The sequence below is a fragment of the Sparus aurata genome, chromosome 3 (assembly GCF_900880675.1).
Source record: "Sparus aurata chromosome 3, fSpaAur1.1, whole genome shotgun sequence".
Lineage (NCBI taxonomy): Eukaryota > Metazoa > Chordata > Actinopteri > Spariformes > Sparidae > Sparus > Sparus aurata.
This window is the reverse complement of record NC_044189.1, coordinates 8,628,774-8,647,539: the sequence shown is the minus strand read 5'-3', so window position 1 is coordinate 8,647,539 and position 18,766 is coordinate 8,628,774. Positions and strand designations below refer to the sequence as shown.

Genomic DNA, 18,766 nt, shown 5'->3' with positions numbered 1-18,766 from the left:
TCAAAAATGCCACAGTGCACATTAAATAGCTCCTACTACGAGAATATTACAGGGATTTTCCATTTACAGAGATAATAGAGCGGTTTTACATCAGCAGCTGGGAGCTCAAAGTCCACCGTGTATTTAAAATATTCAATTACATCCATGAAACACGCGGAGTGAATCCACCTTCTGTCAGCCTGAACTCCGCACAAGGTGACAGAGCGACCGAGGGAGTGGAAACACCGGGCAGAGGCAGAGAGGAGGGGGCGGGGTTTGGAGAGGGCTGGTTTGGTTTTTTTTTTTTACGCACCAGACACACATGCTTCAGTCAGTGGAAAGCCTTCAGTTCTCAGCTCGCAGGAGTGCACGAGGAGGATTTAATTATCTGTCATATTATACACGAGAGCAGCACGAGAGCACAAGAGCACGAGATCTGAGATCCTGCAGAGAGGGACGGACGGAGACTCCTGTGAGCGTCTCCACCGGCTGCTGATGAGCAAAGAGAGGTAAGATTACACCTGAAACAACTGATAATAGAGCTTTGTAGTGTGAAAAAAGCAGATGATAAGTGAATTTAAAGTGTGTTTTGGTGAGTTTTCATTAGATTAATCTCCTGAAGTTCACGTGTTTGCTCTACTGAAGGCTTGCACAGATCCTCACCTGTGTTCACCTGCTGCAAAACAGCATTTTTTGATATTTTTACATGCTTTAAGGCTTTAAAATAAACCAAATCAATCTAAAATTATGGGAAATAATGTTTTTTCTAAGGTTAACAAGTCATTTTCTGAAACTTTATAGCTGTGTCAAATGCCATTAATGAGAAATCTCAAAAAATGATGTTGAAATTTTTATATTTCCAACAACCACAGACCAGATTGTTCATTAGAAACTGAGAGTGCAAAGTATTGATCAACACACCTGCATCATTACCATGTTAAAAGACATGTATGTGGGGTTTGTCACAACCTGGCAACCTCAAGTTTGTCCCTAAATTACTTGAAATTCATTGCTCAAGTTCAAGTATCAGTGATGACTTGTTAACAATCGAAACTTGAGCGCGTTAGTGGTAACAAATAAAGACTTTATTGAGCTCATGAAGTATAAAAGTCAACTATTTGACCCCCGGAAATCCAGGATGGACCAGAAAAGGATGTTCTTTCTTTAGAGGGAGGAAATAGTGGCTGTTATTGGGGGGCTGGGGGCCTGAACGGGCTCCAAAGTGAGTAACTGATACTGCGATTAAGTGTCTGCGGCCCCGTTTTTCAAGTAGGATTTATGAGAAGAAGAACAAGGAGAGCTTTGAGGAAACAATCCTTTGCTTTTAATGTTTCAATTAGGCTCCATCATCTTAGGAATGAAAATGTAATGTGCGTTTTTTCTTTCTTTTTTTATTAATTGGAGGCATGTTAACAAGCCATTCAGTCCTGTAGAGTTAGAGTGATGTCATGTCTCCTTCAGATTGCAAATTTTCTTTCTGGAGACTCAAACCACCGCCCCCCTCCGCTCCGGCACCGCTCATAGTTTCCATCACCGCACACCAGCCCCACGCCGCCATCATGTTCCAAGCCATTAGGGTGAAATTAGTACATTCAATTGAAACAATCCAGCTCTGGTTGCATTGAAGAAATGTGTGTGTTTGTGTGCGTGAGTGCATTATTTTCTGTTTCACACAGAAAGGAATTCCTGACTTTTGTCCTGTTTTTTTTTTTTTTTTTTTAACAGAGGGTGGAAAAAAATGTTTTTTTTTTTTCCTCTTCAGCGTTGCAGCCGCGTGATTTTGCCACGTTTCGACCACAGTCGCATTCCTCTGAAATTCTTGTGTTGGGCGAAGGTTTGAGTCTGTGCACAATCACTGGAGAAGAGCCAGAGACAAATAACACAGTTAGAGGAAGATGATTTTTTTTGGACTGTCAAGCGACTGACAGTCTCATCATGAGTCAGTCACTGTCTTTTCCATTTCCCATTCCTGCTGCACAGCCTGGGAAGAGTTCAAGAGGAGCAGGCTGACATTTAGGGAAGGACTGTGATTCAGCCTACTAGATGAAAATATTCGAACCACTTTTAACCAAATATGAAGCTGAGGGCAGCAGCTGTTAAGCTAGTTAGCATAAAAAAAGTGGAAACAAGTGGTGATAGCTAGCCTATAGCTGGCCTTGTTTACAACTTAAGTACTAATAAATGTGTTATATCTTAGATTTTTCTGATTGAAGGGATGAAAGAGAAGCTATTTCTTGGCTAGGGACATTTACAATTAGGCAAGCAGAGCATGAAGCTAGAGCTAGCTGGCGATTAGCTTAATTTAGCACAATGAAAGCAAGGGGAATTGTCTACCTTAAGTCCAAAAATAAGCCTAAAGCCTACAAACACATTCACTATCCTGTATGTTCAATCAGTAACCACATGACAATCTAAAAACAACTTGTGGTGTTAGCAGTGTGCTAAAACTAGCTAATTTCTTGGCGGGAGCAGCTACTTCATGTCTCCATCCAAAGCGTACATAACATTTTTTACATATCTGTTTTTAAAAACCACAAGATATAACGTGTTAATCAGTGAGTGTTGGAGGTGTTAGACTACTTTTAGCCATGCTAGCTGTTCCTGCTTGTTTTGAGTCTTTTTGCTATGCTAAGCTAAGCTTACCGGCTGATGTTTGCTTGTTTGCGGGAAGTTAGGCTATTTTTACCATACAGATATGGAACTGGACATTTCTGTTTTTGTTCTGACTAAACAAACAAGCTACAGTGAGCTTAGAGATCTGGGTAGACAGATTTTGTTATCTTGAACAGAGCTAGGCTAGTTGTTCCCACCTGTTTTGAGTCTTTATGCCAAGCTAAAGCTGCTGCTGCTAGCTTTTTGGCAACTTATTTTTACCGACATGAAGATGGGATCAATCATCTCATCTGACTCTGAGAAAGAAAGCTATTGTATTTCCACAAATGTCGAACCATTTTATTGAAAGAGCCTAAATTTGTTTGGAGTAGCTTATAACCTACGGTTTCCGCTTCAGTTTGAAGTAGGCCTAAATGTGCTTAAATACATCTCTGTTGGTCCACTGTTTCTGCTTCACTTTGTAGTAGATGTCCATTTTAGCAGGAGTAAAGTGGCACGTTCTGCTGGTGTAAAAGTTTAATTTTGGAGCTCTTCAACACAGCGATGAAGCTCGGAATCAAAGTCAAATAAATCCAGCCGCAAACATGAACCAGAGACAGCAGGCCCGGCTGTCTCTCAGAAAACAAACATTTGTTACCATTAACACCCAGGTCCTGACCTGCCTGATGCCAGCTGACTGCTGATGGGAAAAAATGTTTACTTGTGTATTTGTTTTGGACAGTAGCCGTCAGTATTTGAGATCAGGCCGACTGTTTATTTGTATCGGTCAGTGTTCGCATCCAAGTGCAACAACAACACTGCCAAAAGTAACTTCACTAAAGATCCTTAAATTTAAGACACTTCATGACTGCACTTGATTATTATCTTATCAATATTCCTTTTTACTTTAATTCATTTTGTAGGCATAAAAAAATGTTTTAAACTTCAATATATTTTTAGCCACTCTGGTTGGCAGAGTCATTCTACTGATCCGTTCACCATTTTGGGGCAGACTGAAACATCTCAACAACTACTGGATGCGTTAGCGGAACATTTCTTCACACACAGTCATGATCCTCAGAGGATGAATCCTAATGATCCCACACTTTTACTTCAAACACCAAAAAAGCTAAAATGTCATTAGTGTGGTATTTTTGACTCCATTTCATGAGTAACAACATCAGCCTTAGTTGTAGGCTACTTGGCCTTCGGCGCTAATTGGCAAATGTTGGCATGCTAAGATGCTAAACTAAGATGTTAAACTAAGATGGTGAACACTACATGAACACAAATGTACCTGCTAAACATGTTAATTTTGTCACAGTGACCCTGTTAGCATGCTACCTTTAGCATTTAGCTTGAAGTAAAGCCTTCTGCACAACAGTTACCTAGTTAGTTAGTTTTGTGTATTATCCTTTTGAAGTTTCTCTTCTATAACTGAATACACAAGTTGTTCTCAGAGGACAATAAGGTCCCAAGAACACTGTTTGAAGCTAGGAAGGTGGCAGGGTCCGCCAAAGTAAAACAGTATGAAACTGTGTTGATCTCTAAGGTCTGACTTTGCTCAGTCATGACAACAAATACAGATTGTTTAGATGAAAACAAAGACACTTTGTTTAGATGAAAACAAAGACACTTTGTTTAGATCTTTCTCTTCTGATTCAAATGTCTTCACTATAACTACATAGTGCACCTTTAAATCGAGCAAATCTGAGAAAAAGTCCAAAAGCTTTTCTCATTGTGTACCTCAATAATCAACTCGCGGCCCCTGGTGGGGGTCCTGACCCCAGAGTCGCATCTGCTTTGCCACTGTGTGATGAAGTTTCGTCACGGTGGCGACTTGTTTGCTTGTCGTCTGGCTGTTTGTCAGTTTAGTCGACAGCAGCAGAGGTTAAACTGCAGCTGCGGCCCACATTGTTCGACTGGATAAACAAACATGCCATCTGGAGACTCATAAAACAAAGCCAGACACGTACTCAGTCTTTAAAAAGGTGTTTGATTCTCTGACGATACGGGCTGAGTGTTACAGGGCGTGTGTCACTGATATGCAGTGATACTGATCATGTTATGGTTGAATTAAAGCTTGAGTTACAAAACGCTCTCGTTCACATTGGAATAACCAGAAAAATTTTAACAGATATGCCAATTTGATAACTCAGAGTAACATTAGTGTTAAAAACAGCAAGAAGTGATTAATCCTGGATGGCTAAATGTACATTTTATCGAACATTTTGATCTGCAGGAACAAAACCAGACCTTAATTCTAACAGCACGTCATGCTATCTTCTTAATATGTCAGTGTATTTGGCGCACACATTAACACCGGTCGTGTTCTGGTTTCTGAACGGATGATAAACGACAGATTATAAATTATGGCGAAGCCTCATTGTTGAATAACATTTCAATCTTTGCCACTGATTTAACCTAATAAGGAAGAACGTTTCTCAAGTCCAAGTAACCAAACCGATGCTACAGATCTGCCAACTCAGTAAACTCAGAATATCGTCATTGTTTGAAAAAGCTACAAGAAGCAATTTCATTCCGACGAGATCTCTAATCAGCGGCAACAAAATGTACAACGTGTGTTCATTTTGATTTGTGTGCGTGCGGCCCGAAATTGGCCTTGTGATCTGCAGGAAGCCACACCACATTGAGCGTCTTTGTACCGGGGATGAAAGGGAGCACAGTCATCTGACAGCCATAAGAGACCCGTCTTGTTTTCGTTTCTTTTTTTTTTCCTTTCTGTAACAGTTTCTGCAACCATGAGGGTGTCACTTCTCCTTCACGGCTGCAGGGCTCCTCTGTTGTCAGTCCACACAGTGTTATTGTGCCGCTGTCAATATTCTCATTCACCTCCCTCAAATCCAGGTTATGCAACGCAGGAGTCACACAATATGAGGCCTGTTCTGAGCTTCAGAGGCTGTTCAGGGAACCCTAATCCATTTCATGGGGAATAGACGGTAAAGTGGGGATGGTAATTAAAAACCAACTTTGTTACACGCTTTTAGTGTTGCAAGTGAAAGCACGCACAGTTTGGGGTTCTTCAATGAGTGTTAAACCAGCAGGAGAGAAGGGAGTGATAGGAACAATAAGGCATTTGATTGAAGGTTTTTCAATTCAGCATGTCTAAAAATCTGCTTTGTTAGCCATGAATCTGTTTTAACTGCACAAACAGGAACCAGGAGGCAATTAGCTTAGCTTAGCTTAGATTTACGTAGAGTGAAGGCTGGACACACGGGTTAACAGCCTGGCTCTGTGCAGACACCTCCACTAATTCAAACACAGTTCGTTCAATCTATACGCGTACAGACGTAGAAAATATCATTTTTATTTTTTAGATTTTGGATCTTCCAACAGTTCACTCCCATGGAATTGTTCTTTTTTTAATGTTAGCTTTTAATTTTGGTTAACCTTGCTGGCACCATTGTTAATGTTTAATTGTACTGTTTTCAACTGTTTTTGTTTTTGAATCACTAACAGTCTCAGTTCTTTCGTAGGTGTACATGAGAACAAAAAGACAAAAAGGTTTTTCTTAAATAAGACATCAAAGTGTTCAGGCGCGTGTTTCAGAGACGGAGTGCAACTACGTCATGCCCCCTAAAAAGGCCCTGAGTCTGTTTTATAAAGCATGAATTGATATTTTGTGTCCGTGACAGATTTAACACTTACCTACATATTTGTTCTGCAAGATTTTTATTATGTGTGACAGCGGTTTTCATCACGGAATAATCTGGTTTGTAAACCTCAGACACAAGTCTAAATTCCTGCACTGGGAAAATAAACACTAACACGCAGCAGCGGCAGCTCTCACGGCTCGCAGAGTTCCTGGCTCCGGTCGTAAGAAACTGTCAGGTCGTTGAGGAGCGAAACAACAGCAGCGAGCCATGAAGGGACATGAGACAGGAGGCCCGGTGGCTGATCCTGGGAGACAGTTGCCATTTGGCTGCTGCTTCAAAGCTCTCTGCGCCAAGTGACTCCGGTAAATCTGTCTCCGGGACGGACGGTGTATCTGCGAAGCATTCAACGTGTCCACTCATCAAGGTGAATTGTGGGTTTAAATAGTTTCAGCAGCCGTGTTACCAGAGAGAGAGAGAGGAGAGTACTTAGACTGGATTGATGACTGTTTGGATTAAGGAGGAGAACAGGGGTGACAAGTATACCTGGATCTGAACCAAGAGGACACCTGTGGAGTAACGTGAACGCCTCTCCAACAGGTTGCTGACAACATGTGAGTCAGAGCTTTAGACTATTAATGTCAGCCGGACAGGACGGTGTGAAAATGAACAGCTGCTCCACAGATTTTTTATTTGCAGTCAGTTGTGGCATTTAAGCGAGACATATGGACGCAGACAATGGCTCTTGGGATTTAAATGAGCAAATGAAAACCTAATAATTAACTTTAATGTCTACTGTAGTTTTAGCACCACATAATTCACTGTAAAAAACCATCTACTTGACTTCAGGTGGTCTGAATTGAGTTAAATTCTGGTGGTGTGTCCTGCACTGCTGGCACTCGTCAGCCCGCATCAGCGGCTTTTCGTTGAATCTGAATTGATTGATCGAGGCAAAGCAAATCAGCCTGAGAAGAGAAACAGAAAACAACAAAGAGAGCCTATTAAGTGCTGTGTTTTCCTTCACCTCCACCTCTTCCCAAGTGCCATTTCCAATTTTTCTTATCGAAATATAAGAATTTTGACAAGACATTTCTTATTCTTTCAGTCTTTATGCTAAGCTAAGCTAGTCTCCTGGCTGTACTTCATACTTACGGCAAGTGTCCATATAGAGTTATTTTACGGGCAAAGCTGAGAGAAAAAACGCTTCACATGCTCCTCATTTTTTTTACAACAGTATCTTCACAACCACCGCTGGATCATCGACACTGACCCTTTGTGGCTTTGTATGCGTTTGTTTTTATTTGACAGGACAACAGAGCAAGGAGGATGTGGGTGCATAGGAGACAAAAATACGCTAAATATTACCGCCTAGGCCAGGACATAGAAAAAGTGTTTTGGTGACATCGCAAGCGTCTTTCTGATGTTCAAAGATCTTGGATTTAGTGCCTCACATGGACTGGAGGGTAGGTCTTTTCTGCCACTAGGGGTCTCTCCATCAAAAGGATGAAAACAAGAAGTGTAGTTTGATGACATTGTGAAGCAGCGTGGGATCATGGGAGTTATTGCCATTGCAGATGAAAATATATTTGAAGGATCAGAAGTTTAGTCACATTCGCTGACTTCCTTCTTCACTTTCTAACGAATCATCTGATGTTTCCTTTGACGTGTTAATGACGTGCGCCCAAACGAAATGACCTCACCATCAATCTTTTGGATTTGAACTTTTAGCAGCACAAAAATATTAACAAAGATCTGGTTGTTTTTATACATTTTTATACATATTACATCTTCTCTCCCCCGAGAGTCGTACCATATTGGCCTCTTGTATAGCTGACTATAGAAATTATAATGGACTGTCCTATAGGAACCATAAAATATTGGTTCCAACAATGATGGGTTTTGGCACCAGTCCCGTAAGAATTCCCTCTTGGAATTGGAATTGATGACGGACAACAGCTGGAGAACCACAGAATGTGTTCGCAGATGTTTCGGCTCAGGAAGAGAAACATAAAGCTCAAAACCTGCAGACTATGTCCGGAAGGAAAACCATTGTTCTATCACCGCATTCATCGCAGACGTGGATGGACGAGAATAGAAACCCGAACCTCTTCAGACATTTGAGGAGGGAAGTTGGGCTGATTTCCACAGCAATCTGACAGAAAACAGACATAGGATGTGATGTTTTTTTTCGCCTCAGTTTGGTTTTTCCGCCTTGTTTTGTTGACCCGGCTCGATGCCCTTGGAGAGGAAGCGATGCCGTTATCTGCAGGGAGGGATGTGCAGCGTGAGGGATGTCCTCAGCGGTCATGCTAACATGGCAGTGGAGAGAAAAAGTCTCCAAACAAGCCGTGGAGGAGGAGGAGGAGAGGGAGCTTCAGGACATGACTGAGAGCAGACTGTGTTTATCCTTTATATGTTTATCTGGAATTGCTGCATCATCGGTTATTAGACACAAAATGTTTGATGGCAGTCAGACGCAAGGAATGTAAACTGGTCTTTCGAGACGACTCCTCGAAAGACCAGATGCAGATACTTGGAGGTTACGAAGCATGAAGAGCTGTACCTGTAAAACTCAGCGCTAAAACCTTCTTTTAACTCTTACCAGCTTCTTAACAAAGCACAGCGACGAGAGGCCGTTATATATGGAAGACTGCAAGTGCCACAGAAAGAGTTTTAATGTAATTTGAAAAACTGGAATTCATTTGACATCTTCTCGCCCTTCACAGCAAAACAGCGTTCTCCTAAACTACTGAAGTAGATGGGGACTTGTTTTAAAACGTTAGTGGCGTAATTAAAGTCTGCGGAAGCCACGAGTTTCCCAAATTGATTCAAAAACACGCTTCTTAAATCTTTTCTAAGCCGATATCTTCACTGTAGCTGCTGAACTAAAAGTGTTGGGACAAACCCCTTCAACTGTGCTTCAAGGGTGTAAATGTTGTCTTTAAAAAATTGATTTGGATTCTCTGGGCTTCTGGAATACTTCCTTTCTCATTTGCATCTCCATTTCCCTGATGCTTGTCTTTTTGCTCGGTCATCTAGCTTTTTGCCTTTCCATGACATGGCACAAGGTAAAATGAGGTCAAACAATGCAAATGACTCCTTGATTCCACCGGACACGTCTCAGTTACCTGCCGTGTGCAACGCTGCAGCGGAGTGTCGTGCCTGCCTGGCGCTGCTGAGCTGCTGTTTGTGCTTCTACGGTCTTTGAGTAGTCAAATCATTTTGTTGTATGTTTATTGTTAATATTTCGATAATCTCCGGCAAACTTATCACTGCTGCAACGCAGTGCAGATGTGCCCAGTGGAATCTGGGGGATTAGCCATGGGATGAAGCAAACTCTCCGATTGGTCAGAGCAGCACCCACCGTTTACCCCCGCTATCTTTGTCTGAAGAAAGACCTAAAGTGTGACATAAAGGCTAAAAGCGGAGGCCAAATGTGAATCTAACTACTAAAAGGGAAAAGCTTATTCCTCGAACATTTTCTCAGTTGCACTCTGTTGAACCCACCACCTCTTTTCTGACATTGTAGAAACATGTCAAAGCCACTCTGTGCCCAAAATAGGGTGGAAAGATTATAAACAATGACCGTTTCCAAGTGAAATACTTCAGTGTCTGCCTTTGTAAATGTTCCAGACGTTGTGATCCTGAGCATGAACATACAGCAAACTCTGGAGTCTTATCCACGATCTTCATCCACTCTGTGTATATCTCTGTGAGCCCGGCCTGCTTTGTCTTAACTGTTCAGCAGGAGGGTATTTTAACCTCCCACACTTCATTTCCTCGCTCGTTTCCCTCTGCTGCTACAGAACATGGGGTCAAATGGCCCGCTAATGCCTCGCTGTGCTCGGTCATAATGGCTGGGATGATGTTATTGTCTGTGTGCCCGGCTTTGTTTCCACCTGTTCTTCCTCTTCTCATCAAACTATTAATCACATCATTTATTAAGAGTAACACGATCTGCAAACCCAAATCTGGCGTACGGGACCTTCATTTTATGCTCGCGGTATGGTTACAGGAAAACATTGTGGTTTGAGTTTAAATAACGTTACTTGTGTAACTTTAGTCACATTATGTAACCTGCACTGACAATAAGTCACTGTTGACTTTTCACAGTAGACGCAAACGCTGATCTCTTAGATTAAAGTTCTATTTTTAACTCAATCATCCATACGCGACCTCCTCCCTATGTGGACTTTGTTGCTTTTGTATAACATGTAACCTGACCTCCTCCTTTGCTGCTGTAACAATTACTATGGCCACTAGAGGTCTCCAATTTAAAAAACATAAATATGGGAAGTAATGAGCCGCTTTAACAGTCGAGGGCTGAATGAACTTGGTTGAAAAGTGACAGCTATTTTTTTAGATTTAGAAAAGGGACTGTAGTTTGATTGTGAAAGCAGCTTATTAATACGCATATTTGTGTTTCTTGTTAGGCGGCACCCTCTAGTGGCTGTAGTAATTATTACGACTGTAAAGGAGGAAGTCAGGCGGGGCGGTAAAAGAGCGGGAAAACTACAGAGGTAGGAGGTTGGGGACGGATGGTTGTGTTGACCGAACAGGACTTTTAGACAGCTGTTCGTATCCAGTCTGAGGGCAAATATGAATGTCGAGTTATTTTCACTTAGTAACATAGTGAATATACATCACAAACCCGTAACTGCAGTTGTGTATATACGGTAGGTTATTTTAACACAAAACCACTATGTTCTCCCAAACCTAACCAAGCTAAGATTGCTGCAACAGTCATGTTTCAACATTGATATCTGCCCTTTTGATTTGTCAGATCAGACTTCATAAAACATCCCTTGCAATTGCTGAGTCAAAAGAGGTCTGATGTCTGTCATCAGCTTAACCATTCATCAAAAACAGGCTCGCCTGACTCTTTCAATGACTGAAAACAATCCTTGAAGCACCAATAAGCAATGATCATAGTTCAGTAAATAAACACTGAGATATAACTGCTGTTGTCATATAAACAAACTTTATAAATGTACATGTTTGACATCTTTTGACCTGCAAATTATGAGAAAACCATGCACACTGAGTCTTGTTATTTTGCACCCTGTTGTTTTCTCAGTCTCATTTCTTGCTCGCTGACGTGTAGCGTTCGATTCCACGCGCTAATAATCTGGCAAAAAAAAAACCCAAACCATCTCCTCTGAGTCAAATCTATCCAAAGACTTGTTGGGTCACTGATGAGCTGAGACATAAATATTCATCTTCACGGTCGATATGATAACAGATGACAAAGACATGCTTTGCATCAAGATGGAACTAATTTTGAGAGAGCAACCCAATTTCCCCAGTGGGATTTTTGTTTAGTGTCACGCAGCCAGCCAAGACATAAAAAGCTCCGTAACGAGGCAACTGAGATTTGAAAGATTAAAAGATTTTTATGAGAAAGTACGCTCCAGTTAAAAAGTTGTGCTTTCAGAGGAAATCCTGCTGAATTGAATAAGTGTCCTGGGAGATGTTGTTTCTGTTGTTCTCTGAGACAAATGGCCAGTTTTATTTGATAGAATAGAAGTAAAACCTGTAAAGTGCTTAATGGTTGGGCTAAAGGTGACTTTGGGAGAGGCTTATGTAATTTTCTGAGCCAGATATAATCATCCCTGTGAAACGTTCACAGCTGTCATAGGGAAAAAAAGAGAAAAAAACGTTGCAGCAATAAAACATCTTGATGTCAAATCACTGATAACAGGGAGAATATGTTATGCCTTTAAGAGAAAGCTGTGCACAAAAGGAAGAAACAAGTGAAACTCAAGCCAAACACAGATGAAAAGCCCCTGAGAGAGCCTTTGAAACGGAGAACAGTTTTCACTTCAGCTCCCAACAATTAATATTGTTTCGTTGTTCTTTCTCAATGCCAAACCGCCGCGGGGGGTTCGGTACAAGAATGAGGGGGCGGGAGGGACGAGCTTTCACTTATTAGTGAGTGATGATGAAACGGGAGAAGCGGTTACATCATCTGGACTGATTTACAATAAGTCAGCTATAACTCTTCAAGTTAAAGTGTTCACTCAGCCCTTTCTTTGCTGCCAGGGAAAACTTTCTGGATGAGAAAAACTTTGAACAATATTTAACCGTTAACTGCGGTCGAATGTCTTTAAGTAAACAGTCTCCATTTCTTACATGTTGAAAGTTATTCTAAGTAGGATTGTAAATTATTCTGTTGGGAAGTTTCAACAACAACCTCCTTCTCCTCTCTGATCTCTGCTCACTCTCTCTTTTTCCTCTTACCTGCAGTGCAATTTATCCAACTAGACTGTTTTGCATCTTCTGGAATAAATTTAAACTAGACGGTACTTGACTTCGCCTCAAGTCTTAATGTCTCTTGTTACTCAAGATCCTCAACAGACGTGTTGTAGAGTAGATTCATGTCGGAAGTATTTACTTTCCAGCAAAATTACACCTGCAAACTGCATCACCGCACCGAAAGCTAACCAGATAGAGTTTTTTTTCAAAGCCATAAACTTTGGAAATTATGCAAGTTTATGAAGGTTTATGCGTGTTGATCTTTGAACAGGCTGTTTTTCCACCAAAGCACATGTTTTTTTTTACTATTTTATACGCACAAAGTTATTGTGAAAAAGGAAATAAAGAACTATTATTAGTTTGTGCTCCTGTTGCTCTTAAATGGGGTATTTTAAGGTCACAAAATCAGCTTATAAGCCTTTAAAAGAGCCCAAAACCATGTCTGCTTTGAATTTACCTGGGCTGGGCTGTGACAGGCGTTTTAAGATGATTTTACATACATTTCTAGGAATAAGGTTGTTTGTCTTAACTCACAAAGCCCTCCATAACCAGCTCTTCTTCACTGCCACACTCCCTCCCACGGCCTCCGTTCCTCTGACGACAAACATCTCCTGTTCCCACTGTCCAGGAATAAGCAATGAACCTGGACTGTATTTGAAACTCCCAAAAACATCCGTGACTGGAAGGAACATTTTACAGCTTTGAATGTTTGATTTGAAATCCGGTAGTCTGTGTTTTAAGTGTGTTTTTAGCTGTTACACATCCTGTAACGCGTCTTTCGCTATTTTGAAAAGTGCCCTTAAATGTTTTTTTGTCCTCCCATCTTTGTCTCTCCTGTTGGTCTATTTCCCAGCTTTATATCTAAAACTTGTCAGCCTCCCTTCATCCTGCTTTCTCTCTCTGTCTTTGCTAATCTCACTCCTCCTCCTCCATCCTGCGCCCTCTTCTCGCTGATAGCGCACACTAAACACTGCCTGTGAATCCTCTGTTTTGCAGGAGGTCGGCCAAAGGAAGACATCATGAGTGACCAGTTCGACTGCAAAAACTGCAAGGAGTCCCTGAGCGGACGCAAATACATCCAGGTGGAGGACGCGCCTCACTGCATCCCCTGCTACGACCGCCTGTACGCCAAAACCTGCCAGGAATGTAAAGAAATCATTGGTCATAATGCCAAGGTGAGCTCGACTCGTACGGGAGGAGTTCCTTTGTCAAACCAGCTGGGATTCCTGGAAAACATAACTGCGCTTAAGGAACATCAAATTATCTGTAATCCCCTCTAAGTTGAAAGTTAAAAACACTGTACTGAAGGAAACACCCACAGACGCAGTGAATTATGGACTCCCTGTGAGGGACCGGCTGTAAATTACGCTCCTGCTTGCTTTGGCCGTCCCTCCTCCACACGAGACATAACAACATTCATCCTTCACCCTTCTCGGTCCCTCGGTTTACTTGTTTCTTTTACCGTGAAACCCCACGCCTCAACTGTAAGTTTTTCACCCACCGTTCAATGGGGCCATTTATCACAGAGCTCGCCTGAACTGCAGATGAACTGGAACACAAGCAGCTGTTCGAAAAAGAAATCGCAAAGTGGGCTATTCTGATTTTTAAAAAAGAAAATAACGATGACACTAGAGGACAGCAGGGTGTCTTAGAGAGTAGGAAACTTTGAGTTTAGACCTCCATGTCCGCAAAACATCCAAAACTCTAAACTTTCCTTGTGCAGGAAACTGAATCCTTTGGTCGACCGTGACCTCTGACCTCCAAGCAGATGGGGGGGCTGAAAATAGCGTAACTCCCTGTGAGGAATGATAACATCGAGTGTTTTTATTAACTTATTGTTCGGGGGGTTCCTGTATTATTCACTGTTACGGGATGAAGGTGGCATTATTTGATATTTTTCTTCACGAACAAGTCGAGCATTTAGCTGAGCTTTTTTCCTGGAGCAGCTTTGAGACACGCACAATAAATCACGTCAGACCGTAAGCACAGCGTAACCACGGTTTTGCATTGAATTTCAGTTATGTTTCTATTAAATACCTTGTCAGTTGTTATAACAGCACCATTTTTAACCGTGACTGCTTTCACAACCTCCAAATGCTCACTTTTAACCCTCTCCTCTTCCTCCAGGAGCTCTTCTACGAGGACAGACATTACCACGCACACTGTTTTCGCTGTTTCCGTTGCGACCGCTCTCTGGCAGACGAGCCCTTCACCAGCCAGGGCGACGCTCTGGTGTGCAGCGACTGCTACTGCAACGAGTTCTCCTCCAAGTGCGCCGCCTGCGACAAGATAGTCATGCCAGGTAGCGACAACTTTTTTACCCTCCGGCACCGAGTTCACCGAGCTCCTTGAGGACAAATTCTTGAGCAATCACTGAGTAAAGTTCACACCCTGTCTTTGCAGGGATAAAGACGCTAATGAGGTTTTGTTAACCGGGGTGTGACAGCTTAGATGTGACAGAATGATTGTTTCCTTGCTCTGCTGAAAATATCTCCCAGCAGGGCTTTCAAAGCTCTGGGCGCTGTGACATCACGAGAGCAGCAGCGGTGTCGGATGACTGAAAATTACCCGGGCCTGTGGGTAGTGTGGGATACTATAACCCACCAGTTCTTTTCTGAACCGAGCAGTCATTTTTCTGCAGTTTCTGTTCAGCCTGGAATGCCTTTAAACGCAGCTTCTCTGTCCTAGAGTTCAAGTTCAAATCACTGTCACGCCTTCTGGAGGCATTTCAGGCCCCAAAAGTCGTAAAACAAGAACGGTGATTAAAGGATCTGATGTCCGATTCGTGAGCATAACCGGCTCCTAGCTTTTATAAACCTCTGAAGTGAAGCATGTGTTTCTGAGAAAACCTTGCATGCAGCCATGTGTATATCAGCTCGAGCGTTGCTTTGCTGCAGCTTGTCAGATTGTTTAGATGCAAGATAAGCTGACATAATTGTATACTCCAGGAGGGCTGTGTAAGAACAGGTTGAGCCGTCAGACTGAATCATCACTTTTGGTCTTCTCAGTTGTTCACGTGAACACTATCAGATTTCTTTTGTGGCACCGCACAGTAGGACAGAGATCAAACATAGTGACACACCGCTCTTTAAATGTCAGAGAAGAAATCAACAAACAATCACAAACATTTATCTGTCTTCTTCTTCCTCTCTGGCAGGATCGAGGATGTTGGAGTACGACGGTGCCGCGTGGCACGAGGACTGTTTTACTTGTCACGGCTGTGAGAAGCCGATCGGTGCCGAGGCCTTCATCCCCGACAAAAACAACTACTACTGTGTGCCGTGCTACGAGGGCAGAGTCGCCCCTCAGTGCAGCCACTGCAAAAAGGTGAAGCAGGTCTCACATACAGCACAAGTAAAAAACATTAAAAAAACGTAAATCAATCAAAACATATTCGATACCAATACTAAAATGGCACTTGGTAGATAGCATACCTCCGCCAAGGCCCAACAGATACCAGTCACCTAAATACGCCTGACTTTTCTCATCAAAATTCATAAATTATTCTTTGAGAAATTAATGAAAATGTCAGAGAAAGTAAAAATTCCTGATCTGTCCCTCTATCAGAATCTGCACCAAAAGTCAATGAGGTCTTTTCCTACAAAGTTTTGTAGAAATCAGTTCAGCCATTACATTTTGTGTGATCCTGCTGACAAACCAACCACCACAAACCATTTAACATCCAGGCGTCAGATTAAAGGATTAATATGAGTCAATAAAAAGAAGCCGTCTGACATCACAGCAGTAAAAACCTAAATGTCTCCAGACATTACACATAAATGTACCACTCATCCATATTTGTGTTGCAAATTGCAGGCTCTGACTAAAGGAGGGGTGACCTACAAGGACGAGGTGTGGCACAAGGAGTGTTTCGTCTGCACGGGCTGTAAAGCTCCTCTGGCTGGTCAACCTTTCACCTCGCAGGGAGACAGTCCCTACTGCGTCAAGTGTTTCAGCAGCCTGTACGCCAAAAAGTGCGCCGGCTGCAACACGGCCATCACAGGTCAGTGACGTGTACACAACCGCCAAGTGAACTCTTCAGAGCTGATGTCTGTTGGTGAACAGAAAAGCTCTGGTTCAGTCCTGTTGTTTATCATATCCAAATGTTCTCCCGATGATTCCTGTTGATCTTGTCTATCTACTATCAGTTAAATGCCAAAACAATTATCTTCAACAGAGGTGTCGGCAGACAGTTGACTCTGGTTTTTAAGTCTTGGCTCTGATCCTTCCTGTGGGATTTGCATATATCCTGTGTTGTGTAGTTTGCTCCTACTGTCAAAAGAAATCAGGTCACAATAAAAGCCACGCATGGTGGAGTTCTGCCAGTTAAACGCTTTCAAGTGTATCTTACTGACCTTTTTAGCAAACAGTTGCTTATTTACACATTCAAGAGTGTACAGAGCAACATTATCATTCCATTGCAGTAATGTTTGTGTCCATCTGTTTAATCTTAATCCAATATTTACACTCTTTTAGCTCTGTTTTTGGTCTCCACCACCTCCTGAGCTCCGGCTCGTTAGCTGTTAAATGCTCCACTATGTTTAGCAGTGTTAAAGCCAGAACAAAACAGACAGTTGGCTCTACATTGTGACCACCAAACAGTACCACAATTAACCAAAACTATGAGAGTCTGGAGGCCTGGCCAAAATGAAAAAAAAGACGGGGGAAGTCTGGGCCAGCCACAACCAGAACTTCCCTTTCTAAACTAAGAAAAGACACATAAACTAATCCAACAAACAAAGCCTCTAAAAACAGAACTACCAGACCTCCATTTACAAAAGAAAAGAAAATAACCAACTGAGGGAAAAAGACAGAAATACTCTACAATGGTCAGGACTACTTATTCTGTGGGAGAGCAACTCCTCCACCAGTCTCCCTTCAATATGGGACTAACTGGCTGATGAGGAGCACCTAAGACAAGAGGAGGAGAAAACACAGAATGGTCGAGTGAATAACAACCAGCTAATCTCTAAATGTGTCGGTATGAGTGGGTGAGCGTAAAGTAGTTTTTTAGAGCCTTTTCTTTAAAAGCGGCTGCCCTTTGCGTTCGAAAACAACACTGTGAGAGCAGTGAGAGCGATTCAAACAGTGAAGTTGAGGCTGGACAGCAAAAAAAATCAGCTTAAACTTGTAGCTCCAACCTGGCAACACAAACAACTACCCTCCTGAAAGAGTTTGCCCAGGGTTGAAAAAACAAACACTTCATTTAGAAAGATGCTGAAAACAGATACAAACTTTAAGTGAACACAGAGGAACAAGAAAATAAACGAAAACGCAGCAATACATGTCTGACAATTATCTTCCTTATCTGTTGTTTTTTCAAGGAACTTCACAGTTCGATGACATGTTGAATTAAATTCTTTTGACCACAGCCATGAACTAGAATACCAGCACCACTGGAGCTGGCAGCGTTTTCTTTTAGTTACTGCCAGCTGCTGATGTTATCTTGAATTCATTTACGTAGTTTCCGCAGTGTTATTAAACTTTATTTTCCGCCTCTAGTAAAACATTCCTCCATTAGTCGCTCATGTGCTGTGTTTGCGTCTCTCAGGATTCGGAGATGGGAAGTACGTCTCTTTCGAGGACCGGCAGTGGCACCAGCCGTGCTTCAAGTGTTCGCGCTGCTCCGTGTCGCTGGTGGGCTCTGGCTTCTTCCCCGACCGCGACCAGATTCTGTGTACAGACTGCAACAATGACGACTGACCGCCAAAACTAACTACACCTGCAGACATCAGACACTGCTGACCGACACCAGCAGACAAACATCTAAACCTCAGCCTCGCACATGAACACTGCAGCATCACTAACTCACTCACGGTGTAAAGCTGAAACAAAGCTCAGTATTTACAGCTCAAAACTCTCGTCAGCTTTCAGCACATTGAAATGTTTGTATAAATTCAGCAGGAGTGTCTTGTTTTTGTCTTGTGTGTGTGTACGACTTAGTTTTTTCTTTATTTTTTATGTTTTGCACATCAAAGACTAAATGAAATATTCAAAAGATACATGTAAAACTTTAAATTAAACCGTTTTAAACCATTTCACAACACTTTTCTTTCATGACTGCTAGATAGAACCAAAATTTGAATGTTATGACCTATGCTAAGGCAAACATATTTATACTTTATATACTTAAAAAAAGCTTCCAATTTATAGTAAGCTTCCTCCTCCACTGCTTGTCTTATACTGTATGAACTTATCTGCTGAAAATGAACTGTTGGAAAAATGTATATTTTGTTTTCTTTTCAGCTTAGACAGTCTTTACTAGTAAACATGCAATAAAAATGTCATAAAACAAAGAGTTGTGTATAGATTAATGAATGAATTGC

At 42.0% G+C, this 18,766-nt stretch overlaps 1 protein-coding gene across 1 annotated transcript; it reads left to right on the top strand.

Annotated features, from left to right (window-relative positions):
- The first annotated feature begins 275 nt into the window (after window positions 1–275).
- Window positions 276–18,738, top strand: fhl3b (four and a half LIM domains 3b). Its single transcript, XM_030412791.1, has 6 exons — window positions 276–488; window positions 13,437–13,615; window positions 14,568–14,742; window positions 15,598–15,767; window positions 16,257–16,443; window positions 17,992–18,738. Exons 2-6 carry the CDS (start codon window positions 13,460–13,462, stop codon window positions 18,141–18,143), a joined length of 840 nt encoding a protein of 279 aa, XP_030268651.1. The 5' UTR covers window positions 276–488; window positions 13,437–13,459; the 3' UTR covers window positions 18,144–18,738.
- Window positions 18,739–18,766: the final 28 nt, after the last annotated feature.